At 40.3% G+C, this 24,706-nt stretch overlaps 1 protein-coding gene across 2 annotated transcripts in view; it reads left to right on the forward strand.

The window, feature by feature from the left end:
• agap3 (ArfGAP with GTPase domain, ankyrin repeat and PH domain 3) overlaps positions 1 to 24,335 on the forward strand; it is a 180,649-nt gene extending 156,314 nt beyond the window's left edge. For both annotated transcript variants that reach the window (XM_084731420.1, XM_084731419.1), the window contains exons 14-18: positions 4,782 to 4,936; positions 5,399 to 5,489; positions 6,708 to 6,930; positions 20,072 to 20,327; positions 22,541 to 24,335. In XM_084731420.1, coding sequence (XP_084587546.1) covers positions 4,782 to 4,936; positions 5,399 to 5,489; positions 6,708 to 6,930; positions 20,072 to 20,327; positions 22,541 to 22,777 — 962 coding nt within the window. In that variant the 3' untranslated portion in view covers positions 22,778 to 24,335. The remainder of the gene's footprint in view (positions 1 to 4,781; positions 4,937 to 5,398; positions 5,490 to 6,707; positions 6,931 to 20,071; positions 20,328 to 22,540) is intronic.
• Positions 24,336 to 24,706: the final 371 nt, after the last annotated feature.

A 24,706-nucleotide genomic window follows, 5' to 3' on the forward strand; every position in this document is an offset into this window, starting at 1 on the left:
ATCAATTGCTGATGCATAAAGTTGCGTATTATTTTTGTTGCTGGTTGAGGTGGAGCTGGTATTTTATATACATTTCAGTATTTTATTCCAGTGGTTTTGCCAACCACTGGAATAAAATACTGAAATGTTGGGGTCAGGTTCCCTTCAAAGGGTCACAAGATAAACTTGAGGGGTTGTGAAATGATTAAAGAAGAAAAAAAGAAAATCTTCGCTGCACAAATTAGTTTTTATTTTTGCTAACTTTCCTTTTTGTGAGGTATTTGATAGATTGATGTCTTTGGAGTCCAAACACTGTATTTTATTTAACAGTTTACATTTACATTAAACCATTTGAGAAGTCTGCAGATTAAGTCACTCTTTGGTACAACTGTGAATAACTCACAGGCCTCTCTGTTGTGGCTTTTACACTGGACAAAAACCCACTAACACCCACAAACCATCTGGCTTTTGTCTTCAGTGGCAAAAGATACAATCAGCATTCATTCCTGGGTCAAATGACTCTGCAGTAATGGAAACATGACACTCAGGTGGACACACTAATTTTCACCCCTTTTTGGGCGTGATGCTTGAATGCTTGGTGCCTCTGATGGCAGCTTCTGCGACTCTTCATCTCAGCCACAACTTTCATCCATCTCCATTCACACACATTGTCCAAAATTAGCCTGCACTGAGTCTGAAAGACGGACTGAAGTAAAAGAATTTAAAAAGTAACGATCATCACATTCTCACTGGCCTCTGCCCTGTTTTGCTGGCATGTTTGTGACATCAAACATAACACATAAGAAAAAAAAACACAGAAAATACATACAATGTTTTGAGAATCAATACAGTATCACAGATAAAATATGGTGATACTTAGCTAAGTCTATCAATATTTTCTTACACCCCTACTAGTAACTATAGAGTGAAAAGTACAATATTTTCCTCTGCAGTGTAATGGAGTAGATGTATCAGAGAAATACATTCACCACCTAGTTTTGAAGCAGTCATTTATTACTGGCCAAACATTCTGTTTATTAAAGTGTTCCTGCTAGAAAACATCAAGTATGTGATGAATAACATCTGTAACTGAGAGGTTCCTGAACAGTTTTATGATCCATGTAAATGGTGGACAAAGATGTGTATCTTCATTTGTTCCTTCCTCTCGTTGTAGCTCTGTGGCCATTACGCTCTAATTTCCTTTTTATTATGCCATGTTAATTAAGGAAAATCATATTTCGCTCATTCTTCACAGTTGGCTCCTCCGTTGGCTTTAAATTGTGTTCTTCCTTGTCCGCCCACTGGCAGAGCTGTGTTAATTTATTTCTAATTGGCAAGAACTTGTTGATTGTAGGCTCGCAGATAGATCTGGTCAGGAGGTTAATGCTCATGTTAATGTGACAAGGTGATAGTTCCTCTGCTAGCCACGTGCTAACTGCAACCATCCAGCAATAATAGAGGCACTAATGACCCTTTTACAAGCTCATCATGGCAGGTGCCTGTGATACCTGTGACACATTGTTCATGCTCAGATTTACTGTCTCTGAGAAGACCACTTTGACCTCAGCATCATGCTTACATGGAGCAGAATTACTTCAGCTTATGGGGCTGAATTGCCGCACTGTGGACGGCATTAAAAAGTAATATGAGTGTGCTGGAGCTGGATGGAACGACGATACCTGTGTCACACATAAAGATTCACATGCTCCTCTGTCTCTTTAGTGGCTACAGTGCTGTATGTCTCACGTGTGCATTATTATGCATGGAGAATTAGATTTGTTTTCCCTTGTATACTCATCAGTTTAAGAAACCAGCCATCCGTTGCTTTTTTAATCTCCATAATGAAAGTGTTTTAATGCCTCCAATTTATTGCCTGGGCAGCCAACAGAATAATTAGCTTTGTTCAGGTTTTTAAAAAAAAAAAAAAAAAAAGATGAAAACACAAGTACAACAACGTTCGAGTCTGGGAACCGCAAATTATAATCAGATGCATTAGTTATTGTACCTGAAGTTATATTGGACAAGGAAAAATTGATTTCTACTGAATGTACTCCAATTAATCTAGCTTTTTTTTGTACAGAATTTTTGCTTTTCTTTTTAAAGATTCATTTAATTTGACCATTTTCGTCACATCAAATAAAGATTTTTGTATTTTAATCCCTACCAGTGCTTTAAAATGTCACACACACATAAAGACTTTTTCTCTGTAAGTCTAAATAAAGAGGCTTCCCAGCCTTTATTGATTCTCTGTGACCTGTAGTCGATTCCACAAACTAAATCAGATAATTGAAGTCGGTGTCGAGCTAATTGGATTATTGCTTTCGCCCTGAAGAGATGGCCCACCAATGCAGCGCAGGGTTTGCTACATTAGTGGCGTCCATCAGACAACTGTCATTTAATAGCACACGGCTGCGTCCCTTTACCAAGGAGGGTGAATTGATTAGAAATGTAGTAACAGTGTAGTAATTTCTTTGAGTAGATGATTTGTTTGATAATCTTATCATCATCAGATTACCAACATTTTATAACACATAAAGAGTTAAGTTGATATTAAACATCTCCTCATTAATCAAATGTCAGAAAGGATTACATTAAAACTATACATTTATTTTTCTTTTTTGGTGTAAACTCTATTAGAAATTAATGATAAAAGCTACACAAGAAAAACATTCCCCTTGTGTCTGCTTGCCTGCAGTCCTCCAAACATGGTTTATGCAAATGAGATGACTATTTGCATAGACATAATTAGGTAATTACAAATCATTTGGCTATGAGCATGTGCACAGACCAGAGATGTTACACAAGTCACAGTGTACAGTACGGAGTTAATGAATTGCTTCTGAACAGCAGAGGCATTATAGCATGTGTTGGAACATATGTTGTGTCAGACCTCTTGTTTGAGGACGACAGGTGACATTTTCATAAATCTTAGTTAAACACAAAGAGACAGAAGAAAACACTACATACACTGCAAAAACACTATAGATTCACAGCTGTCAATGCCAGTTTGATGCATTTTTTTAGTTACTATAAGAAAAAAATGCATTTAAGAAAAAAAAACATACTTACAAGACTGGTTGTTTTGGGGATGTTGGTGAAGAACACAGACCTAGTAGCTGAGCTGCACACCAGTATTATTACAAAACATTATTAGACTCATTGTTGTCTTTTTTTTCCAGACACTAATATTCTGTCGAGTGTTGGAAAGCAAGGTTGTCTTTACGCAATACATCATGCACTGGCAAAACTGGCATCAAGGCATTTGAGAGACTTAAAGGGGAAGACATTTAAGAAAACATAAGAGCAGTGAACAAGAAAAACAATATTGAATGGATATACCCGGAACTGATGATTATGTAAAGTATATGTGCATGTTAGTAAAGCATTTGCTAAAAACTTCAAAGGGGTTCCTGTCAATATTCTAATTTACTCAAAATGTCAGTAAATTCTGATATAATTATGTTTTTAAAAAAGTATAACCAGTGGTTAAAAACTGTATTTTTGTGTCCAGAGATTTGGCTCTGGATGTGGTTTATAATCTGTGGGTTGTCATCATAAGTCTTTCAGATAAATGGTGGGAATCACCAAACCAAGTGACAACCTGCTGCCAAAAGTTTTTATTTGTTTTTACGATCACGCTGGCTAATGTCAGCGCAGAAATTATGGTCGGGTAATACGAAAATGAAACTGTAATGTTAGATGATCTACTGTGCATCAGCGTAACTGAGAGAGATTATGTAACTAATGATGAGAATGGAGTTTTTACATGACTCAACAGTTTTTCAAACCTTTTATGGTTTGGATCACCATGAAACTAATTAAGTCATCAGTACAAAATATTAATAACTGCATTCTTTGGTAACATTCTTCATTCAGATCCACATTAGCTGCCACTGAGGGAGCAGCTAGTCTTCCTGGAGTCCACACAAAACAGAACATAACACATAAAACCAAGCATATAACGTGTGAAAAAAGTTTTATACACAAAAACGTTAACAGAACTGGAGAATCTAACTATGACTTCAAAGGTGCATTTCAAAAAACGTCCAGTGCACACATGCATATATGTCTGTACAGAGATAAGAGATGATACAGTCTGCATCTTCAGTGCATTTACTTTCAGACTCTGGGTAAATGCAGGATTTAGTTAGCGACTGTGGCGCCTTTTGTTCAGAAATTTAACAACGAAGCATTTTGAGTTTGCCACCACTCTTCACGTTTGCCTTCTTCTCCATGGCAACGGCAGCCTAGACTCTTTGGCACTGTAGTATTCAGACCCATCTGCCATGCCAAAATGGTGGACAAAACTGGTGAAATGATCAAAACTAAACTTCATTTTTCTCCACTTTGCTCTTTTGAGTATGGACATTTGTGAAGTCTGTAGAGTTTTGCAACTTAATACATGATTGGTGCAAATTTAATGCTTGAGACATAAAAATAAGATGTTAACTCAGAAAAATCTGATGTTAAAAAGGCCATACTGTTTCTGCTGTTTGTTTCTATTGGTAATAGCAGTGGTTTTTAAAGCCATTTGACTCCATCCAGCCGAAAGAATTGAAATGTGTCCTGGCATTTATGAGCTGGACATTTGAGGCATCGTGGAACAAAACAGCAGCAGGAGGAATCACTGGACGTGCCAAGATATCGCTTGAGTGTTACTGAGTTCAACAGAAGCCCGTTCCATCGTACATTCATGCATGGACGGACCTCAATCGCTGAGCTGTGCGGCTGACTTGCAGAGTCAGATTTCATGACATGCGTGTTGCTGAAGTGCTAATTTATTGTTTATTTGTGTTTTCCAGAGCAAGAGGATTCCTTCGAGTTCATCATTGTGTCGCTGACCGGACAGACGTGGAACTTTGAAGCATCTACGTACGAGGAGAGGGAACTGTGGGTCCAAGCGATTGAGAGCCAGATCTTTGCCAGCCTGCAGTCCTGTGAGAGCATAAAGAACAAGGTACAGTAGGTCAGGAAAGATAAGAAGGACTGATGATTATCATCTAATCACAGCATTGTCACCATCCTACAGTTCTGCTGCTTCATTTACATTCCTCTTTTTCCCTTCTTTCCAAACCGTATTGCGGCCTCCCCCCCTCCCCCGCCCCTCCTCACCCACTTCAAGCTGTCACATGTGGGAGGTTGTCAGACAGGTGCACCGCAGTGTGGGGGATCTCTTATTAGAACTGACAGACATCAGAGATAGAACACGGCTTGTGTCAGCATACTGGGGAGACACGGCCTCATTTTCATATTCATATTTTCTCTGCCTCAGTCTTTTCCAAAGACTTTGAAAAACCCGTTCCCTCCCTCCACTCGCTCCTTGTCCATGATTTGAGTCCAGCTGTAATTGTTTGCCTTCCTTTTTACTCCTGCAGTAATTAGTACCTCCTGGCTTCTTCTCTCCCCTCGTTTCTTACAGTCTCGGTTAGGCAGCCAAAGTGATGCAATGGCCATTCAGTCCATACGAAATGTGAGGGGGAACAGCTTCTGTGTGGACTGTGATGCACCCAGTGAGTATAATTCTTCACCACATAGTCTGATTTCTCATTGATTAAGGCCCTGTATAGTATGAAATAAAGAGCTTCACATGAAAACATTTGATTTTGAGTGATTTTATAAAGTTAATCCATTACAAAATTACAGTTATAGACGTTTGTATCTCCAGCCAACTCAGCTGAACATTTGTTTGTTAGCTTTCACGATGAAAATGCTGAAATCCCTCCAGTCAGGCTGTTTTTGCCTTTCAGCATTTCAACAGCAGAAACTCAGGTTTGGCATCAGTTAGAGGAGCTGGTTATGATTAAGACATTGTCAGTTGTTCAATTCAGCTCATTCTCTGACCTAAAAACCACAAAAAAAAATCCAAGGCGCTATCTTTTAAAACAATTAAAATACCTTTATTGCCACAGAATCGTCACGTTAAACCTTAAAGGAAAAGCTGACACTGACCTAGCCAACCGTTACAGAGATACATTTATTTGCAAAGTGTTATGAAAATAAGTGTTATGAGTTTGGATTTGGGTTTTTCACTTTCACTTTCTTTGATCCCAGTTCTTAGAGACAGTACAGGTTCCAATACTTATACTACCATACTATTTGGTATGTCAGCAGAAGATATAGTATGTCCCAATACATAGTATGACATATACAGTATGCCAGGGAAACATGTCCATTTTCTCATGAGAAGAAAAAAAACACCAACCTATCATTTAACGCATAAATGTAATTTAACTTCTAAACATTTACAAAAGCATGCACATCCAAACATGATAAATATTAGGTGATGGATAGCAGTACCTGTCAAAAACAGAAAAATAGAACCTGCACACTAGGTAATGTCCCCCATAAATATTTATTAGTATAGCAACATATTTATTAATTGTGTCAGAGGAAAATATGTGCTGAGATGTTATCGGCCATCAAGCGTTTAGCATCTACCTGCGTCTTGCTTCAAGAAGCAGAAGAACCAGCAATTATTCAAGTTTAAAGCTAAAATCACTTGAATAAGATTAGTATTAAGTTAAGATTCCTTGACTAGAAGTTCTTTTCAAAGGTTAAACTGTAGTGTAATTCTTATAAAAACCTTTTCTCCAAGAGAGGTTACTAAGACAAAAAAAAGCTCAAAAAGGCTCTCATCATAAATCTCCTGTTCAGTCTAATTTGTAGAGCATCTCTTGTTTCTTTTATTACTCAGTTGTTTTAAACATTTGTTAACCTCTATCACACAGACCCAGACTGGGCCAGTCTGAACCTGGGCGCCTTGATGTGCATCGAGTGCTCAGGCATCCACAGAAACCTGGGCACCCACCTGTCCCGTGTTCGCTCCCTGGACCTGGACGACTGGCCGGTGGAGCTCAGCATGGTCATGACAGCCATCGGTAACTCGATGGCCAACAGCGTGTGGGAGGGCGCGTTGGAGGGCTACACCAAGCCGGGGAGCGACAGCACCAGGTTAGCATCCCTCTACAAATAAAGGTGCTGCTTAATGAAGCGTGCAGAGATTATAGAATGAGGAGGCAGCGCCGTCTTCTCTCCATTAGCTGCCGTTTATTAGCCATCCACATCTCAGCACAGGCAGTTCACACCACAAAACGCTCCATAAGAAGCACCGGGGGTCCATAAATGTCAGTCTGCTGAGCCAAGAACGCAGTATTTTATGTTTGAGCATCGGTCCATCCTGTACACATTGATCACAAAGCCTCTGTTTTATTTGAGTCAGTTCTTTGTCGGAGTCTATATGCCTCCGTCTCTTCATTTTAGGATATAATATCTGAGTAACTGTTCCCTCTACTTGACTCGAAAGCCATAATTCATGAAAGGAGTGTGTGTGTGTGTGTGTGTGACATAATTTTGCACGTACCTGATAAATCCCCTGACGAGCTCCAGATCCATCATGTTTGTCACGTGACATGTAGGTGCTAATCAAGAAGCTCTTTTAATCTAAACCACATCTAAAGCCAACTCAGGCCCTTTGTTCCTGCCCAGTATCAGCTTACACAGATTAGTTTTAAAGGATAGTTTGGATTATTTCAAGTGCAGCTGTATTATTGTTTTCGGTAGACAGTGTTTTAGCCACAGTAGATGCCAGTCAACACACCTTCAGTATGGAGAAGCAGAGAGCAGCACCAGTACAAAAGCTAAGCAATGTACTGCTGTAAACAAGGTTAGCAATAAAAGGTATTTTCGCCACTTAAAAATGAGAAACAAACAATTGTATTTAGAATGTTTTCACCACTTTGCCATCTGACAGCCTTTTCTGACAGGAACTCACTGTTATATGAGTAAAATATCATTCCATCCAAACCAACCAAACTCCATGGTTGAAATCTGTGATTTTACTGCACAGAACCAAGGAGTTGCTGGTCTCCCACTGCCTCGATCTGTTAGCTTGTTTGTGTCATTTGTGACTTCGATGTTTTAAAAGGGTCGTTCAGATTCAGTGAAGTCGCATAATAACACAAACAAACTAATACACTGAGGCAGCAGTATATCAGGAACTCTTGTGTTCTGCGAGGTAAAATTACTCATTTCACCTATGGAGTTTGGTTGTTGTGGAGAAAGCAATATTTGGCTTCTATTACAGCAGTTTGTCATCAGGATGGACTGTCTGATGGCAAAGTAAAGCAGTGAAAATCTATCCATTGGCTCTACCAGCTCGATGAACACAGGAGTTGCTGTCTACTGCTGCCAAAGTTACACTATAACTCGCTCAGCAGTAGACCAGCAAGTCCTGTGGTCTGAGAGGTAAAATTACTGATTTTGCCGATGGAGTCTGGTTGAGCACGAGAGCAATTGGATTATATAACAGTGGTTTCCTATATAGCTTTTTTGAAGCGGCTAAAATATGTTTTGATCCTGACCTTGTCCACAGCAGATCTCTGTTTAGCTTCCATGTTGGTGCCCCTCTCTGCTTCTCCAAACTGTGGGTGTGTAAACCGCCATCTACTGTAGCTAATACACTGACTATCAATAAGTACCTCATACAATCCCACTTCAAATAATCTAAACTATATCTAAGTAGGAAAGTGGAATTTTTCAGAACTTATACAACTTACTCACCCAGAGTTTTACTTTTGGAACCTAACAAGTAGCTTTCCATCTTTTTAACATGTATCTCTTAAATTATATTTTGCCACTTACCCCACACTGCCCTGCCCAAACTTACCCCAATGACAGTATCTGTTCCCTTTCCTCTGAGGTACCAGATCTGGTAGGAGGATTGTTTATCTCTTGGTGACAGGTGAGACGTAGCGTCCCAGTCTGACTAATGACCTGCTGTGTGGCTGTGCAGGTAATTAAGCACACCATTATGGCTAACCCCACCCCAAGAGCCAGGCCCTCGGGCCCCAAGCTGCCGTGTCACATATCCATCACACGAGGCCGGGTCATCACTCTGTCTGTCACAGCAAAGGCTGTCTGTAGGCTCTCCCTGGTGGCATTAGACTGTTTTAACATCACAGCTTTGTAACTTTGTTACCAAAAGTGACAAACCAACAGAGAAACCGAGTTGGTTTGTTTTTTTTACTACTACAGCTACTCTTACTGTTACTCTGCTGTTTCTGCTGCAGCTGTTACAGCTAAAAAAAATAATGCACATATAATAAAAATACAATCTTAAAGCCTTGCCAAGGACCATGTTGTGTTGACGGCTTACATTGATGTATTTTGATGATTGATCTACTAAATATATTAGCAGACAAGGTCACAGAAAATCACATATCAGGGTAATCAGTAGGTTTGTTTGCATCCTGTCATTTATTTGTTTTCTATTTCCTTGAAAACATTTACGACAAATTTCAGTGAAATACGTCAAAAGTTTAGTGGATGTATGTGTTCTCTAAGTGCTTTAATGTTGTTACATTGTAAATTTAAATTAGTGCTGAAACATTTAGAGGATCAATGCAATCTAGCGCAACTTTATTGTCCACCATAGTGGGAATATTTAAACTGTACAATATGTACAGTAACATACATGTGTGTACAGGGTGCTCGCAACCAGCAGTAAGTTCAACAACAGTTTTGATAATTGATCATTCAAGTTATTTATCAAAAAAGTTGCAAAATAATGTAAGGTTTTATAGGCTGTTTATATAATGTATATGTTAAAGGAAGGAAAGCCGTCATATCAGCAGTAAAGAAACTGACTGAGGGTTAATACTGGACAAATCTGACTTTAATAATGACATGAATTCATATTCCATCGCTTTGCTTTTATGGACTTTTACTCCATCATCCATAACAGAAACACAAAGGGAGAGTTTATCCCAAATCTGAGATGTCACAGTCACACTAAAGCATAGATTTTCAGAGGAAGCGAGTATATTTTATATATAAGCCTTTTTTGTCAATGGAGCAGTTCCAGCATGCACTAGCATACACAGTACACTGTGAGAGACCTTTCACATGTCCATACTAGGATGGAAATTGAAATTGTCCACTTAAAATGCTGTTTCAGGTCGCTTTTCTTTTCTTGTTTTTCATTCCGCTGGTCGTCTCAGTCCTCGTCCTCTTGAATCCATCCTGCGCTCTCCGGCCAGTTCAGAACTGAATGATGGCCTACAGTTATTTATTGAATGGTATCTGTGCTAAAGTGCTCCACTGTGGACTTGATGAAAGATTATTGATGTTGATTCCTCTCCCTACCACTGTCAGTCCTACGTCGCCTGGAGCGGGAAGGTTCTTCATTGTCTAAAAAATCCGATCTTATCCCGCAGCAGCGTCTCCATTAGTTTTCACTGTCAAACAATAAATCTCATTTGCGGCATAACTAATCTTCAGACAGAAAACAGCAGTTGTAAATATCATATATGGCCACTGGTTATTGAGGTGCTGCTGATGATTTTGCTGCTGATAGAACAATGTACCCTTGTGGGGTAAACGCTGCTATCAAATTATTTTTGCTTTATCATGAATGATGAATTATAACCAACTTAATGGGATGTCGTTTTTTTCTTCCTTTCTTTTTACGCCATAAATCCTGACGTGACTCTCTGTCTGCGTATGCTCCTCTTAACTTGAGCACATATGAGAGGATTTTAATTGTGTCACATCAGTGACATGTAGCAGCTTTGTGATGGCACCCAGGCAGGCAGTGTATGGCTCCCGAGTCCCACTAAACATTAGTGACACCTAATCTAAACGATTCAGTAACTACCTGAATATCAACTCAGTGTCTGATTGAATGTCTCCTGCAAGACTAGTTTTACCCCTCGCATTTTTGAGATTTAACTTAAAGGCATTCATCCACAAGATTGGTTTAGCTTATGATATTCTGGATCCAAAGAACACAATATATAGATTTGTCGTTCGCATTCAAAAATTACTGGTGTACATCAGACTGATTACAGGCTTCATAATGGGAAGCATGTTTGTGTCTATTCATATGTGCTTATATGTTTTAGACCTTGTAAGAAAATGCATTTTTTAATAAGGCACCCTTTATAAAGTTAAGTTATAACTAATGGCCTTATGAACTAATAATAAATCATTTACTAATGTTTTTATATCAGTTATAAGAAAGGTTAGGTGAAGTTTAGAAACTTAAGATACCAGTACCAATACTGGTACACTTAAAGTGATACCGACTCCAGTAAAGTACTTCATTTGAGGCCTTTTTTTTCTACTTTATTCAGTACCCATCATATGAATGGAAACAGTCATCGGTACAAAGGAGAAAAGTCTGCACACTGTTAGTCTCCAAATAAATATTTTTAAAAGTAAAATTTAATCTGTGAAATCTTCCTCAAGCCAGGAAGTATTCCTGAAATAGTCCTTCCACATTTTCTGCATTTATTTTTATGAAATGCCACAGACATGTAGTATAGCTATACTTTAATGCTGGTGGCGTCTTCGCACGCTGAGCTGCCAGCTTCATCAAATACACAGTAATCGACTTCACCACACCACAGACTGCATGGGTTTTAGTTGTTGTAGTGGGCCAATCACACATCATATTAAATCGAATGCCTGCAGTGATTGGCTAGTATTACTTGACTGCAGACGTTCAATACCACTTGTTTGAAATCTTAAAGGCATCAAGTACCAATACTCAGCCAATAGCTATCAGCCATTAATAGGAACAAATTTTGGATGGCCAGATGGTTAAAAATCCCTTTGGCTGCTGTCAGTTCTTTCTATTTTGTAATAATACAGTTTTAAATGTTAATTCATCAGTAAATGTAAGTCTGCAGTTATAAAGGTTGATAAGTCATTATTAAAGTCTTTCAAACATAAAGTCTGCAGTTCTAAGTAGCGCAGCAACTAAAGATTATTTTCATTATAGACTAATCTTCCAATTATTTTAAGGTGAATCGATGAATCGTTTAATTTAAAAATGTGGAAAAATTGTGGAAAATGCTCCTCACAATTTCCCAGAGCTAAAAGTGACATCTTCAAATCCTTTCTTTTGTCCAAACAGCCCAAAACCCAACGACTCTTTATTTACTACCATAAATGACAGAGACGAGCAGCTAATCCTCACATTCAAGAGGCTGGAGACAGCAAATACATGAAATTTTTGCTCAAAAAATGACTAATCAGCTAATTGACTAATTGTTGCTGCTGTAGGTGTAAGTGTTAATATTTTGTAAAAAAAATAAATAATTATTATTATTTATTTGGCTCCAGATCGTCTTTCCACAAGGTAAGTTTCAAACAGCCAAAGTGATTATTCACAACCTGGCAAATTGCATTTATTCATGGCTTATGACTGATCTACTAAGAATTTATAACCATTAATAAAGCCATTTGTTACAATTTATAACCCATTCATAAAGGCCTAATTAAAAAGCTGCACAGGATGCATTAAAAGTGCAAGTCAGACCCGTCTAGTCTACAGTTACATCCCTGATCATAAATTTGTGCATCGTGGCTGATCTCTGCAGTCAGCATATTGGAGGGGAGTTGTTCTTTTAATTAGCACCTGGGAGTCGTTGTGTTTTGCACGTCACCTCTAATTGCTTGGCATGTTCATGATAGAAAACACCGCAGACTATTTTGACGGATACTGTCGGGGGAGGTCCAACCAACAGCTAACTTTACCCTCATCTTCTACTGACACACACACTGACAGCGAAACACACACACACACATACACAGACAACCAGTTCTCATTTGGGGGAGATGTCCTGGAGCGTGGACGGATGTGGACGGCTATCCCTCACTGACGCGGGCCTCTCACTGTCACCCTCTGTAGGCTCCGCGCCGCCCTCGGCCACAGGCAGGTAATAGCTCTGATGAGAGCCCTCCACTTTGTTTCAGAAATAATTTGCCACTCCTGCCGCCTGCAGGGGCTGCGTGGTAATAAAAATGAATCACACCGCTAACCTCTCCAAACCTGGCCCCGCTGCCTCTTTGTAACCCTTTCTGCTCCGGCGCTGGCGTCTTGGCTCGCCCGTTTACAACATCGGTCCAGGATCTTGTCCACTGTGGCCTCTGTCCTCCATGTTAGTCCCCCAAAGCTTCCGGGCTACTCACAGGTTAGGAGTGCTGGAACGCCAACTCTCAAAAGAGCTTTTTAGAATAGCTGGCCTTGCCAGGAGCCCTGATGGAGGAAGAGTAATTAATTAAGACAAATGAATGACTGGGTCTTCCCATGTCCTCCCTCTTTCTCTCTGTCTAAATGAAACCCACAGGTCAGTAATTAGCCCTGTGTGGGAGAAGTGGTACCACAGCCACTAATTGCCCACATGCCACCGGGTTTTTGGAGCCAGGTAGACACAGAGGATTATGACAGTCCACTTAACGGTGCAATTTAGTTGTAATATTGTTAGCATTGCAAAATTGTAAGGAAAAAAAGGATCGAAGACCTTTTATGTGACCCAGATTTTTAAATGTCTGCGTATGTGAAGCAGGCTGCATGCATAAGCGGGGCATGTGTTATCGTCCCCTCAGCTTTGTATTCGAGGCGAAGGTTCAGCAGGGGTTAACAGCATGAGCATTTAAGGGTGTTAGTCTTGCTGGCACAAAAACACAGCCACTCCATCACGAGGAGTCTGACAACCTCATTAATGTCACAATATATTCAACTCATCCCTCTGCCTGCCTACGGCACCCAGATGCTCTCCTATTGGCCTCTCTATAGAGCTCCACACAACAACCTTTTGAATTCTGCTCATCTGTTCACACCGCACACTCTCTGGAAAGCAAGAAAAGTGGCATCTCTTCCACTTGTGAAAATATTTGTCTTAATTCTTTTGCAGCTGCGGAGCACACCGTGTCCTACACTGTACCCTGGACCAAAGGGGGGTGGGGTGGGGGTCTTATTTAGCGCTTTTCGCTGCGGCGTTTACTGTGTTGCTCCTTCATTTCTTGCCCTTAGCAACCTTTGATGCTTTGGGGCCCGGCTCCTTTTCCCCCGTTGTGTGCGCTTTTTTTCATCTCTGTCGTTTCCCCTCCGAGCCCCCTCTCTGTCTTTCTGCTGCTGTCCCTCTTCCTCACTCTCTGTCTCTTCCCTCCCCTCGGTTTGTGGAAGTGAAGCTGCTGGCTGCATGGGAATCGGGCCCATACAAGTTGCCCACCCCCACTGTGAGGTCTGTTCAGGCTGGTCAAACCCCAAGATCCCCCCCCTCCAACCCTTCACCATCACCATTTCTCCCCTTCACTGCGTCTATTTGATGTGTCCGCAGTGAATTTGGATCCTCAGGGAAGAGTAGGAGGAGTCCTGGAAGCTTTGATTGTTTAGGAGGACTCGGTATGTGTTTGAAAGATGGCTGAGTGGTGGGACGGACATCCTCCTCTTCCTATGGACCAATGCACCTTTATTGCAGGCAGTCAAGATTGGTCACTCCACCGCTGGCTCCACCCCTGCCGTCTCAGTTTCCCGTCCCTTCTTATAAATTCCCGTTTGCCTTTGTCTTTCAGGCTTGACTAATTATCCTTGTTTGTCCCTCTTTATTTGAATTCAGTCATGTGTTCTTGACTCCGTGGGCCGGGTTTAGGAGAATCATTCCGCCATTTGCCACTTAATTAAGTCAGGGTCAGGATCCATTGCTCAACGGAGAGCTGAAAGGACAGAGCTCTAATAGAATTATAAAAGAGGCCTTTCTCTACTGTTAAGGCTGCCTTTATCTAGGTGGGCTCTAAATGAAAGGGGACACCAGCTCTGGACAGGAGCCCATTACCACTTTAGAGTCAGTAAGCGTTTTGATGTTTGCTCAAGATTTCTCTCAAATAAAATTCAAATGATAAAAAGTTAATGATTAAAGAATATGGGGGATTTGTCAGTCGCTGTTTATAAATGCACCAGAAAGATGGCTAATTGTTGAGTCTCATTCCCAGGTCGTCAAATAACAATATTTTTGGTTGGAAAAGTATCCTGGACACAGCAAAATAATAAGAAAATAAGGAAATACAGGCAGGGTTGTAAGCAGAAGTGGTAGAAGTCCACACATTCTTTACTCAAGTACAAGTACAGATACTTGTATAAAAAAGACTGGTAAAGTAGAAGTACTGATTCAACTTCTTTACTCAAGTAAACGTCTGTTGAGAGTCATATGCACTGTTGGATGGAGTCCATACATTTAGATTGAAATCGGTGTTGATTGCTGGGAAGGTGGCACACAGTGAAGCACAATAAAAATAAGTGATAATTCGCCTCTAATGCATTAAAATTAAAGTAACAAGCATGTTTTGAAAATGTAATCAATAGAAAGTGCAGATATTTGTGTTAAAATGTCAGAAGTAAAAGTAAAAAGTTGTCAGAAATGAATACTCACTAATAAATACTTAAAGAGATAAATTGGATGATTTAGTGTGGTTGTATGAGTGAGGTTGTATGAGGTACTTATGGGTAGCCATGAATAGATGGCAGTCAACATGCCTCCAGTTCGGAGAAGCAGACAGGAGTACCAGCATTGAAGCAATGCTAATGATCTGCTGTGGACAGGGTCAGCAACAAAAAGTATTTTAACTGCTTAAAAAAGGTCCACCTAAAAAATGAATATAAATTTAAGTGTACTCTATATTTAGAATCCAGCTGTTTCTGATGAGTCTTTAGGTGGACCTTTTTTTAAGTGACTAAAATACATTTTGTTGCTGGCCCTGTCCATAGCAGTACATTGCTTCGCTTACATACTGGTGTCCCTCTCTACTTCTCTGAAGTACCTCATACAAACCTACACGAAATAGTCCGAATTATCCCTACAAGAAACAGAGTATCAGTACTTCATTACTTCCACCTCTGGTCATGAGTGGAATTATTTTAATATGGGTCTATGCGTCGTTCTTTAGGAAATCACTGAAACAATGATTATCAGCTATAAAATATCTCTGAATGACAGAGAAAGTTTGTGGCGAAGCAAAACACTGCTTGTTTTTAGTTGAAGGAGACTCAGGCATTTTTATTGGGAACCTTAAGCTCCCCTCTGTCCCCTAAGCAACAGTGAAATTTAGAACAAGTATGTGCTTGAGCAAGGGTGGGGAAATTGGTGCCTGTTGGTGCCCATGCCTGCTTGGATGTGTGTGTGTGTGTGTGTGTGTGTATATAAGGCTAACCATCAGTTCAATTTCCTAAATATCCCCCCATGCTGTGAAAATTCACTCTCCTTCTCCCTCTCCACCTCCCCTCCTTCTCTGTCCTGGCGCTTTGACATGCTAAATCTGCTGATTTTATTTTTCTTCCTCCTGCGGTGAGGAAGTGTCCTTTTCAAGGGTCTCAGTTTTCCCCCTGACTGTCTAAACCCTACCTCTGTTTGGATTGTTTTTCTATTTCAAACAAAAGACAGAGGCGGGATTACCATTTCACTTCCTTTCACACTCCTGTCTTTCAAGTGGCAGCAGCTTAGGAATTTTTAAAGAACCGCTGCCCGGCTGCTTTTTGGCTTTTTAAAGTAAAGAGAACTGTGGTTGAATTTGGAGCCTCAGCATCAGCAGTGTGAGTGAGTGAGGCCTTTTTCCCTGCAGGTCCTCGGGGCTGATTTTGTAGCGGAGGATAACAAAGTGTCCTCAGGGCTCCTTTCTGAGATGTTGACGTCTTCTTAATGGCTCTCCTCAGCCTTTTTGTTTCACATCTTGGTGCTAACTTTCTGCCTCATTTAGCTCATATCAATTCACTGGGCTCCACAGATTCAGCATCTCATTCATGGTCTAGCTTTCTGAAACAAACTTTGGACAACAGCTCTTAACCATGCTCAGATTCTTCTTGCTAAAGGTTGTAGATTTTTTTTTGCCTGGAGGATTACAGTCGCTTACAGAGTTTTCAGACATACTTTATCCTCTTTAGAAGTTAAATAGAGACACTTGTTTTCAAAGAGTCCACCGGAAATAAGAGGGGAGGGCAGGACAGCCCCTTCCTGTTTCTGAGCAGTCCACTGGCTCTCAGGCCAATTGATTTGCTAACAGGCTTGTCCACACATAATGACTGAGTAGGGATTGATGGAGGTCTTACACCATAAAACTCTGAGCCGCTGCAATTGCCTGCCATTAGGGCTGTATTGTTGCTCACATAATGCCCTCATCCTTAAGAAAAGATTTGCTTATGGTTCGGCGGGGTAAAGGACTTTCTCCTCCAGGTTTTCTTTCAGGTCAGAGCAGAAATGCGCCCATATGCTAGTAGTAGTGTTAAGACTATTCGAACATGTGGGTTAAGTTGCTTTATGAGCTTCAGGTGGTGTCTTTCAGCTAATTAATCTGATAAAGACATGTATCTCGTCCATCACATCCTTAACTCCTGTAGTTTGGGTGGGTGCCAGGCTCTTCTGTGTAAGACAGACTGCTCTGTGAAGTGAGCCTGGCAGCTGACATATGAGTCTGAAAATGGTTGCTGTCTGTGGTAAGTTGGCAGCCTTGACACCGAGCCGTGAAGGTCGTAATAAAGGAGAGTGACTAATGTTGAACTGGTTACTATTGTTAAAACTGCTGCGGTCATAGAAAATTGTCTGCTTTGGGATCGACTCTGGGTCAGCTCACGCAAATGACACAAGGACATATTTTATCTTTTATCTACAGTGGTATTTTGGCGTGATTCTGGTTTTACTCAAGCAGGTTTGGAGATGTGTGCAGGTTATCTAGAACAAGAGTTCCCAAACTGTTTCAGGTCAAGGGCCTTCAAAATAGATAAGCACTGGACCACAAACCTCCAAGTTGAGGGGATTTTGTCTCAAAGAACACCCTCTGATTTACATTTACATTTATTCAACACTGCGGTGAATAATGATAAGTAAATCCTTATACCTTTTATCCTCAGTAATAGAAATTTTCTAAATCCATCAGTGATCAAACTAGAATCTCTATTAATTACAATCAGTCTAAACGGTTGACCCTTGTTGTTCTAACCTCCAAAAAAATGTGATAAAAGTTAAAATATTCTCTTCCTCATTTGACTGGGGTGTAGAATATGATTTAGAATAGCCAAGTCATTTTTTCAGGAAAAACATTTGTTTTTTGTAAAAGATAAGAAAAATTTAATGTTTTTCTTACTATCAACGAATCCCATGAAAGACCAAAACCAACAATGAATTGATTATACTAACAATGAGGGTTCAGTACTGTTCACATTTGAACTGATACGTGGAATTCAGTTCCACAACCCAACGGTACCTTTTTTCTATTCTTTAGTCTCTAGGTAATGACAAAAATATAATTTCAGTTATAAAAAATAGTCCAATCCTGTCCAAACATTTCAACTTTTGTATTATTAAAGACGCTAAGCTGACATCAATCAAGACAGTTTAAAGAGCCCAATTATTTCCAACAATCTAGCTAATTAATTACCTGAAGATGTCATTGAAGTTGTTGATGCCTTACTTTATGTTTTGTTGTCCATGGAGGGTTAAACGAGGATTTGGTTCTAGCTGTCGGTGTCCTAATATTAGCTGCAGCGGCTGCCTTTAAGCTATCAAACGCGGTACACGCTTCAGCTTTGAGATATATTTTGTCTCTGGCCAGGTGATTCCTCAGGTTATACATGTGACCTTTCACCAGCTTTGCAAGTTTGTGAGTTTTGATAAGTGTGACCACACTTCCTGTGCTCCTGTCTGAGTAACATTTGGTAAAAAATCACAGTGCCATGATGTTTAAGGAAGTCTTTTTTTGGGCTGTTAAAAAGCCTCTTGTTTTTCTACACTTACTGCATTGAACCTTAAACTTCAAAGTTTCGTAACCCTGAACGATTTTAGAGTTATGGTGAAATCCACTGCGTCCAGCCCGTCTGTGTGCAAACGTTTTATGTGATTGTTGTAATGTCACTCAGTTCTGTCTGACTGTAATTTACTGTTGAAACTTTGTGTTGCTGCTATTCTTTACCAGGTCTCCCTTGTAAAGGAGATCCTTAAAGGCTAAATAAAAGCAAAATCATTTTCAGTTTCTTTTTACAAACCTATGAGCTTGACAAGTGAAATTCCATTCACTGTATTGAGGTGGAAACAGAAATCTCAAGGATGAATAAAATCAAATAAAACCAAATGTGTCTAAATAGTACTTTTGCAGTTTGAGTGAACTAACCCTTTAATATATGATGATAAGTATATAACATAATGTTTAGGTGCAATATTTTTATTGCTCCTCTAAAAGGTTGATTTTGGTAATTAAGCCGTTCTGTTTGAGCTTGTCGTCACTGTGATTATGATGAAGCAGAATTGACGTGAATCAGATTGTCAGTTTCTACCCGCTGTAAAAACTCGGCCTCCGTTGATAGCGAGTCCCACGAGAGCCTTGTCACTCTCGCCGGCGTCGCCGCTTCAACTTATCCGTACGGACCTTCTCCTCACTGTCACTCACCCACCAACCCAAACAACAGCCTCTTTTTGCTCCCCTTATCACGCCGGCTGACAGGGTCACGGGGTTAGTGTCACACTGGGCATGCTCACTCATTCACATATTGATATTGATTTTTTTTTTTCTTTCTTATTTGGACAGTTTGTATGTGGGCAGAGAATGAGACGGGGGGTCAAGATGGAGAGCAATAGATAGAATTCTGCCTCGGCGATAGAGGACGGAGCCTTCCCTCTGTCTCTATTCTCTGCTGCGGGCTGGAGTGACGGAGCCCCCACATCCCACCATCCCTTCTCTGGCTGCCATTCAGCCCCATCGATCTGACTCAAGGCCCAGCCACCCCAAGGGAGGCCGGGGCTCGGAGACACACTGCCGCTTTTGTGGAGGGGATCCACCGGTTCAGACTGACAGCCGACAGCGCTGATAAAAAATACATCCCCCTCCTTTCCTTATTGTCCTCCGCAGACATGCTGTTCAAGATGTGTAACCTTTAGAAAGCTGGCCAGGCTCTAACCGTCTTGCTGTCGACCGTAATCACTAGAAAGTGGAATATTGCCCAGAGCGTTGTACCCTTTGGCATTCTTTCATCTCTGCAGCCAATCTCACTGTATTATTTCCCACTGTGATAGTGGAGGCTAGTGGCTTTCCTGTGCTCTAATAATTCTGAAATGTCACTCTACACCACTGAGTCTCGTAGGCCAATTACTGTAATACTTCCCCTGTGTGTCTACATTCTACCTTAAGCTTTGTCTTCAAATCGCCTCTGAATTATGAGCTATGCATTGAAATGTTCTTTAACGTAGGCGCTAAATTGGTCGTAGCATGTTCACCGTGATTCACCCAGCCTGACCCGGAGCGTCCCTGTCATTGCCTTCCTCTCCAGGGAGGAGAAGGAGCGCTGGATCCGAGCCAAGTACGAGCAGAAGCTGTTCCTGGTGGGGCTGCCCCAGTCGGACGTGCCCCTGGGGCAGCAGCTGCTCCGGGCAGTGGTGGAGGATGACCTGAGGTTGGTGGTGCTCCTGCTGGCCCACGGCACCAAGGAGGAGGTTAACGAGACCTACGGGGATGGAGACGGACGCACCGCTCTGCACCTCTCCTGCGCGATGGCCAACGTGGTCATCACACAGCTGCTGATCTGGGTGAGTGGGGTCAGAGTTGGAAGAAATTGTTATTTTAGGGATTTAGTGTTTGGGCAAGTGAATTAGGGGTTAAGATTTCCAAACAAGCAGTCCTTCAACCTCTTTAACCTCTGGACAGATGTGCCAGTTTCTCATTACAAGTCCCGTCTCAGACACCAACTTTCCAAAAATGTTCATTATTAGGACAAGGTTTTATTTAAAAGGGGCAGAAAAATTATCTGCAGCAATCTCTTGATAATTGATTAAGTAGTTTTAAAGAAAAAGAAAATGCCAAAAAGTCACTGTTCCAGTTCCTCAAACGTGATATATTTTGGGATTCCTTGATAGTACACCTAAATAGTTTTCTCGTTTGCCCATGCCCCATATACAGAGGCTAAAAGTCCTCTGCAGTGGCCATGAGTTCGATTCCAGCCTTTTGTCCTGTGCTGCATCTCTTCTCCCCTCTTTCTACCCCCATTTCCTGTCTATCTAAAGTTGGCCTATCAAATAAAGGCTAATAAGCTCCAAAAAAAATCATCTTAAAAAAAGAAAATTGATAATTGATAATTAAATTTCTTGCAGCCCTAGAATAAACTTCCTATAGATTTTGATATTATTAATCTGCCTTATGCTTTAAGTAATAGTTAAGTAATAACTTCACTTTCATGTTTTGTTTTTTTTTAAAAAAAGGGGCTGTTCCTTCAAAGACTTTCCTCTGAAACTCAGAAACACCCTATAAACTCAGCACAACTAAACTAAACTCTGTCCAAAATCAGTGTCTCAGCTCCAACTAGTATTAGATTTCACACGTCTTTCCAAAGAACACCCTAGGAAAGTACTGACAATTTACAGACCCATAAAATAAAGTGTTACCATTGATTTCCCAACATGACATTTTAAATGCTGCTTTAAAGCCCTCTCAATGCTGTGTGGAGTGGGGAGAGACTGAATCATCTATTTATATATTTTATTGGTCCAGACAGTAGTCCATTTTAAGTGTGAAATGCCCCCCAGGGTTGCTAAAACTAATAAATTCAAATACAGCTACCTCAGTGGTAGCTACAGCTGTGGAAAAAACACGTTGTGTGGTAAGTACTGTTCAACATTGAGAGCAAATGACAAAAAATTAATTCTAGTCGAGATTCAAGAGATTCGAAGTTGTCCAATGTACCAGTATGCACAGTTTGGGTAGATGTGTGTGAAACTGAGAAGACATCTGGAGTATTTCCATAATAATGTAATGTTAATATATAATGTTATATAATAATAATATAATGTTAAGGACCTGCCAAAAACATTGTGCAGCATTGTGGGTTTGAATATTTCACCAGACAGAAGGATTATACGCTGCAGTGTTGGGAGAAAAAGATGTAGAATATATTGTATATGCAGAATTGTCATACAGTGCCAAACAGCTTCAGTGCTTCTTCATGAAAATGTAAAGAGAAAAACCTCAAAGTTCAAGAAGTTAAAGAATACGTAAGACTCATTCAAATCTTCAGACTTTACAGATTTTCAGTGGTTTTTCAAAAGGAAGGTATCAGTTTAAACTGATGTACACAGTCATCCAAATCCAAATCCTTCTTGTTGATGAAAAAATGGAAAAACCTCAAATGAGATGCTGACTATGCTCTGAGTAGAAATAGAAAAGACAGTTCGTATGGTTTTTAAAATCTAATTTTTACTCTGTTGTTTGTATTAGCCATGGTTTAATGTTCATGAAATGAAAAATGCCTTTTTATCCCTTTTAGATCACACCTGTGGTCATATTTTGCACCTGTTCAACAAAATATGCAAAAAAAAAAAAAAACAAAAAAACCCAAAACATTTCTTTGTATTCTTAAACCAAAATCCACTGATGTCCCCTTCCTGGAAAACAAAATATCCCAATCTCAATATTATTTCCCACCTGTTTTACTTTAATTGGCATAATAAAGCTGCTACAAGGAACTTTTATATTTTGTTTATTTTGGATGGTCCTGTGGAAAAAAGCGGTAGTATCTCTATCATCGTAACCACAAAATAAAATGTCAAAAATAAAATTATCTAAATAAAATTATGGTCTTGTTTTCTTATGTAAGGCATGTAGAGTTATGAAATTATCAGTATTGGATTATTGACTGTTTTCATAACTCCTTGTTGTAGCTTTAAATATTAAGTTCCCTAACATTTCTGCAAAATATGTCACATCTTATATCTGATCTTCCTGTCATACCTCTCATGTCCTCCCACAGTACGGTGTGGACGTGAAGAGTCGGGATGCCCGTGGTCAGACCACGCTGTCCTACGCCCGGCGGGCCGGCAGCCAGGAGTGTGCGGACATCTTACTTCAGCACGGTTGCCCCAACGACACGAGCAGCCTGACGTCCGTGCCCACGCCCAACATGAGCCGCCGCAACCCCAACCCCAACCCCAACATCAACAACAACAACGCCCAGTGTGAGCTCAACCGCAGTATCAGCATCATGTAGGGGCCGGAGAAAACCCCTGAACCCACCCACCCGTCTCTGCCCAGTACTTCCTCCTCTGTTTCACACTGTGTAACCCAGAACCAGTACCAACGGAGAGACATCAGGAGGGATGGACTCATTGTTGATATTCCACTACGCCGAAAGAAGTGGGCGTCTGGGGTTCGGACATTGTACATTGTTTTATATTATTATTTTTTATTTGTTTTGTTTGTTAAATTCATCCAATCTTGGTCTGAAATGATCATGATCAGCTTTAAGCTTTTTGTTTTTTAAGCGTCAACCAAACAAATGACTCACTTTGGCATTCATACCTACCCGTACGAGAAGCATTTCCTTAATGCTTGAACATTTCCTTTTATGTCTTCCCCTTCTGCGACGTGAGCTGATTTTATAATGAACGTGAATGAGAAACTTCCCTCAAATTTCCCAAGCCTCGGCATAATAACATAAAAACTGTGAGGAATAGTTTCACACAAGTGACAAAACAACGATGTGGGAAAGAAACTAAATCTTCCATGATATCAGTGGCTGTTACAGCTTTAGTAATGATGCATGTCTTCAACACAGCTATCAAACTCTTGACATATTATTCATATACAAAGGCAAAGCAATTATGGTTGAAGAGTCCAAATGATTTAGATACTTAATTCACAGGAAAATGGGTTCGGATCATCATAAAGGAGTTGATTGCGGAATTCCTTCTCGGGTGAAAGTGAGTCATTTCCTTCGCCACCCTTATCGTGATCCTCCGGTAAAAGTGTCCATGACTATAAAGGAATTAAGGGGCTTAATGTTTTATGACCATTGAGCCACATGGCTTTGTAAGCGTGCCTCTTCAATCAGAATTCATTCAGATTCAAAGGTTTGATTGAAACAGTGAAATCGCACCATTATGATGTCTTTGTTGGAGTAATTTTCCGATTGACCAGATTGTCTTGATAACTGTTTGACACAGATTTCAAACCATAAGCGTACTGGAATATCCCTTCACCTCCTGTCGGCTGCAGGCTGTAAAATTGGTACTCTCGAGAGCGTTTCCTCTTTCGTTGCTGTGAAATACATATATGGTGCTGTGTGTGTGCGTCCATACATAACTGTATGATACGTGTGTGCTTACGTCTTCTTCGTCTGTAACCGTGTGCAGCACAGAGCGACTGGGCATTTCTGTTCATAAGCATTGGCGAAAGGACACTGGAGAGAGGAGACCCACAGTGCAGTGAAGATTTGGGGACATGACTGTGTTTTAATGTACAGACATCTGTAAAAAGAAGTAGTTCTTGTTCTTCACCTTATTCCTTATAAGATCTAACTCTGACTTTTAGAGTAAAAAAAATAACAACCCTTCCTTAAACCCATGTGCCCCCATCCTGAGAACCTGTCAGTCTAAAAGCAGGGAGTTAAAATACATTAAAGTGAGAGTGACATTTAGGGATTAAAGAGGGAAGCATAATTAGTTTGACTCTCTTTGCATTAATACACATGTACAGTATTTCTCAGACATGATAAGCCAATTCATTTATAGTAAATAGGACTTGAGTAAAAAGTGAATTCAGGTGGAGTTGGCACAATGTCTACAGTGTATTATTCCTTTTACTCAACTGCCGTTTTTAAGGTTTTAAACCGTCTTGATTTTTATGGGTTTACAAAGGCAGGATGTATGTTTACAGAGCAAGTTGTTAACTTGGTACCTTATTCTGCTGTTGCTTTACAGTATTTCTGTTGTCAGAGCTCACAATGAATGAATTTGTGGTCAAAAAGAGGATGTTTGGAAATCCAGTTGAAGAGATAGTTTGGCTTTGATTTTTGGAAAGACACTTATTTGCTTTCTTGAAGAAGAAGTTTTATCGGAAGATTGATACCACTCTTGTGTTTGTGCATTAAAGTCGAGATGAACAGAAAAATGCCTTTTTGCCCTTTTAGATAACGTCC

The sequence above is a fragment of the Lutjanus erythropterus genome, chromosome 12, assembly GCF_056507025.1.
Source record: "Lutjanus erythropterus isolate fLutEry1 chromosome 12, fLutEry1.hap2, whole genome shotgun sequence".
Lineage (NCBI taxonomy): Eukaryota > Metazoa > Chordata > Actinopteri > Lutjaniformes > Lutjanidae > Lutjanus > Lutjanus erythropterus.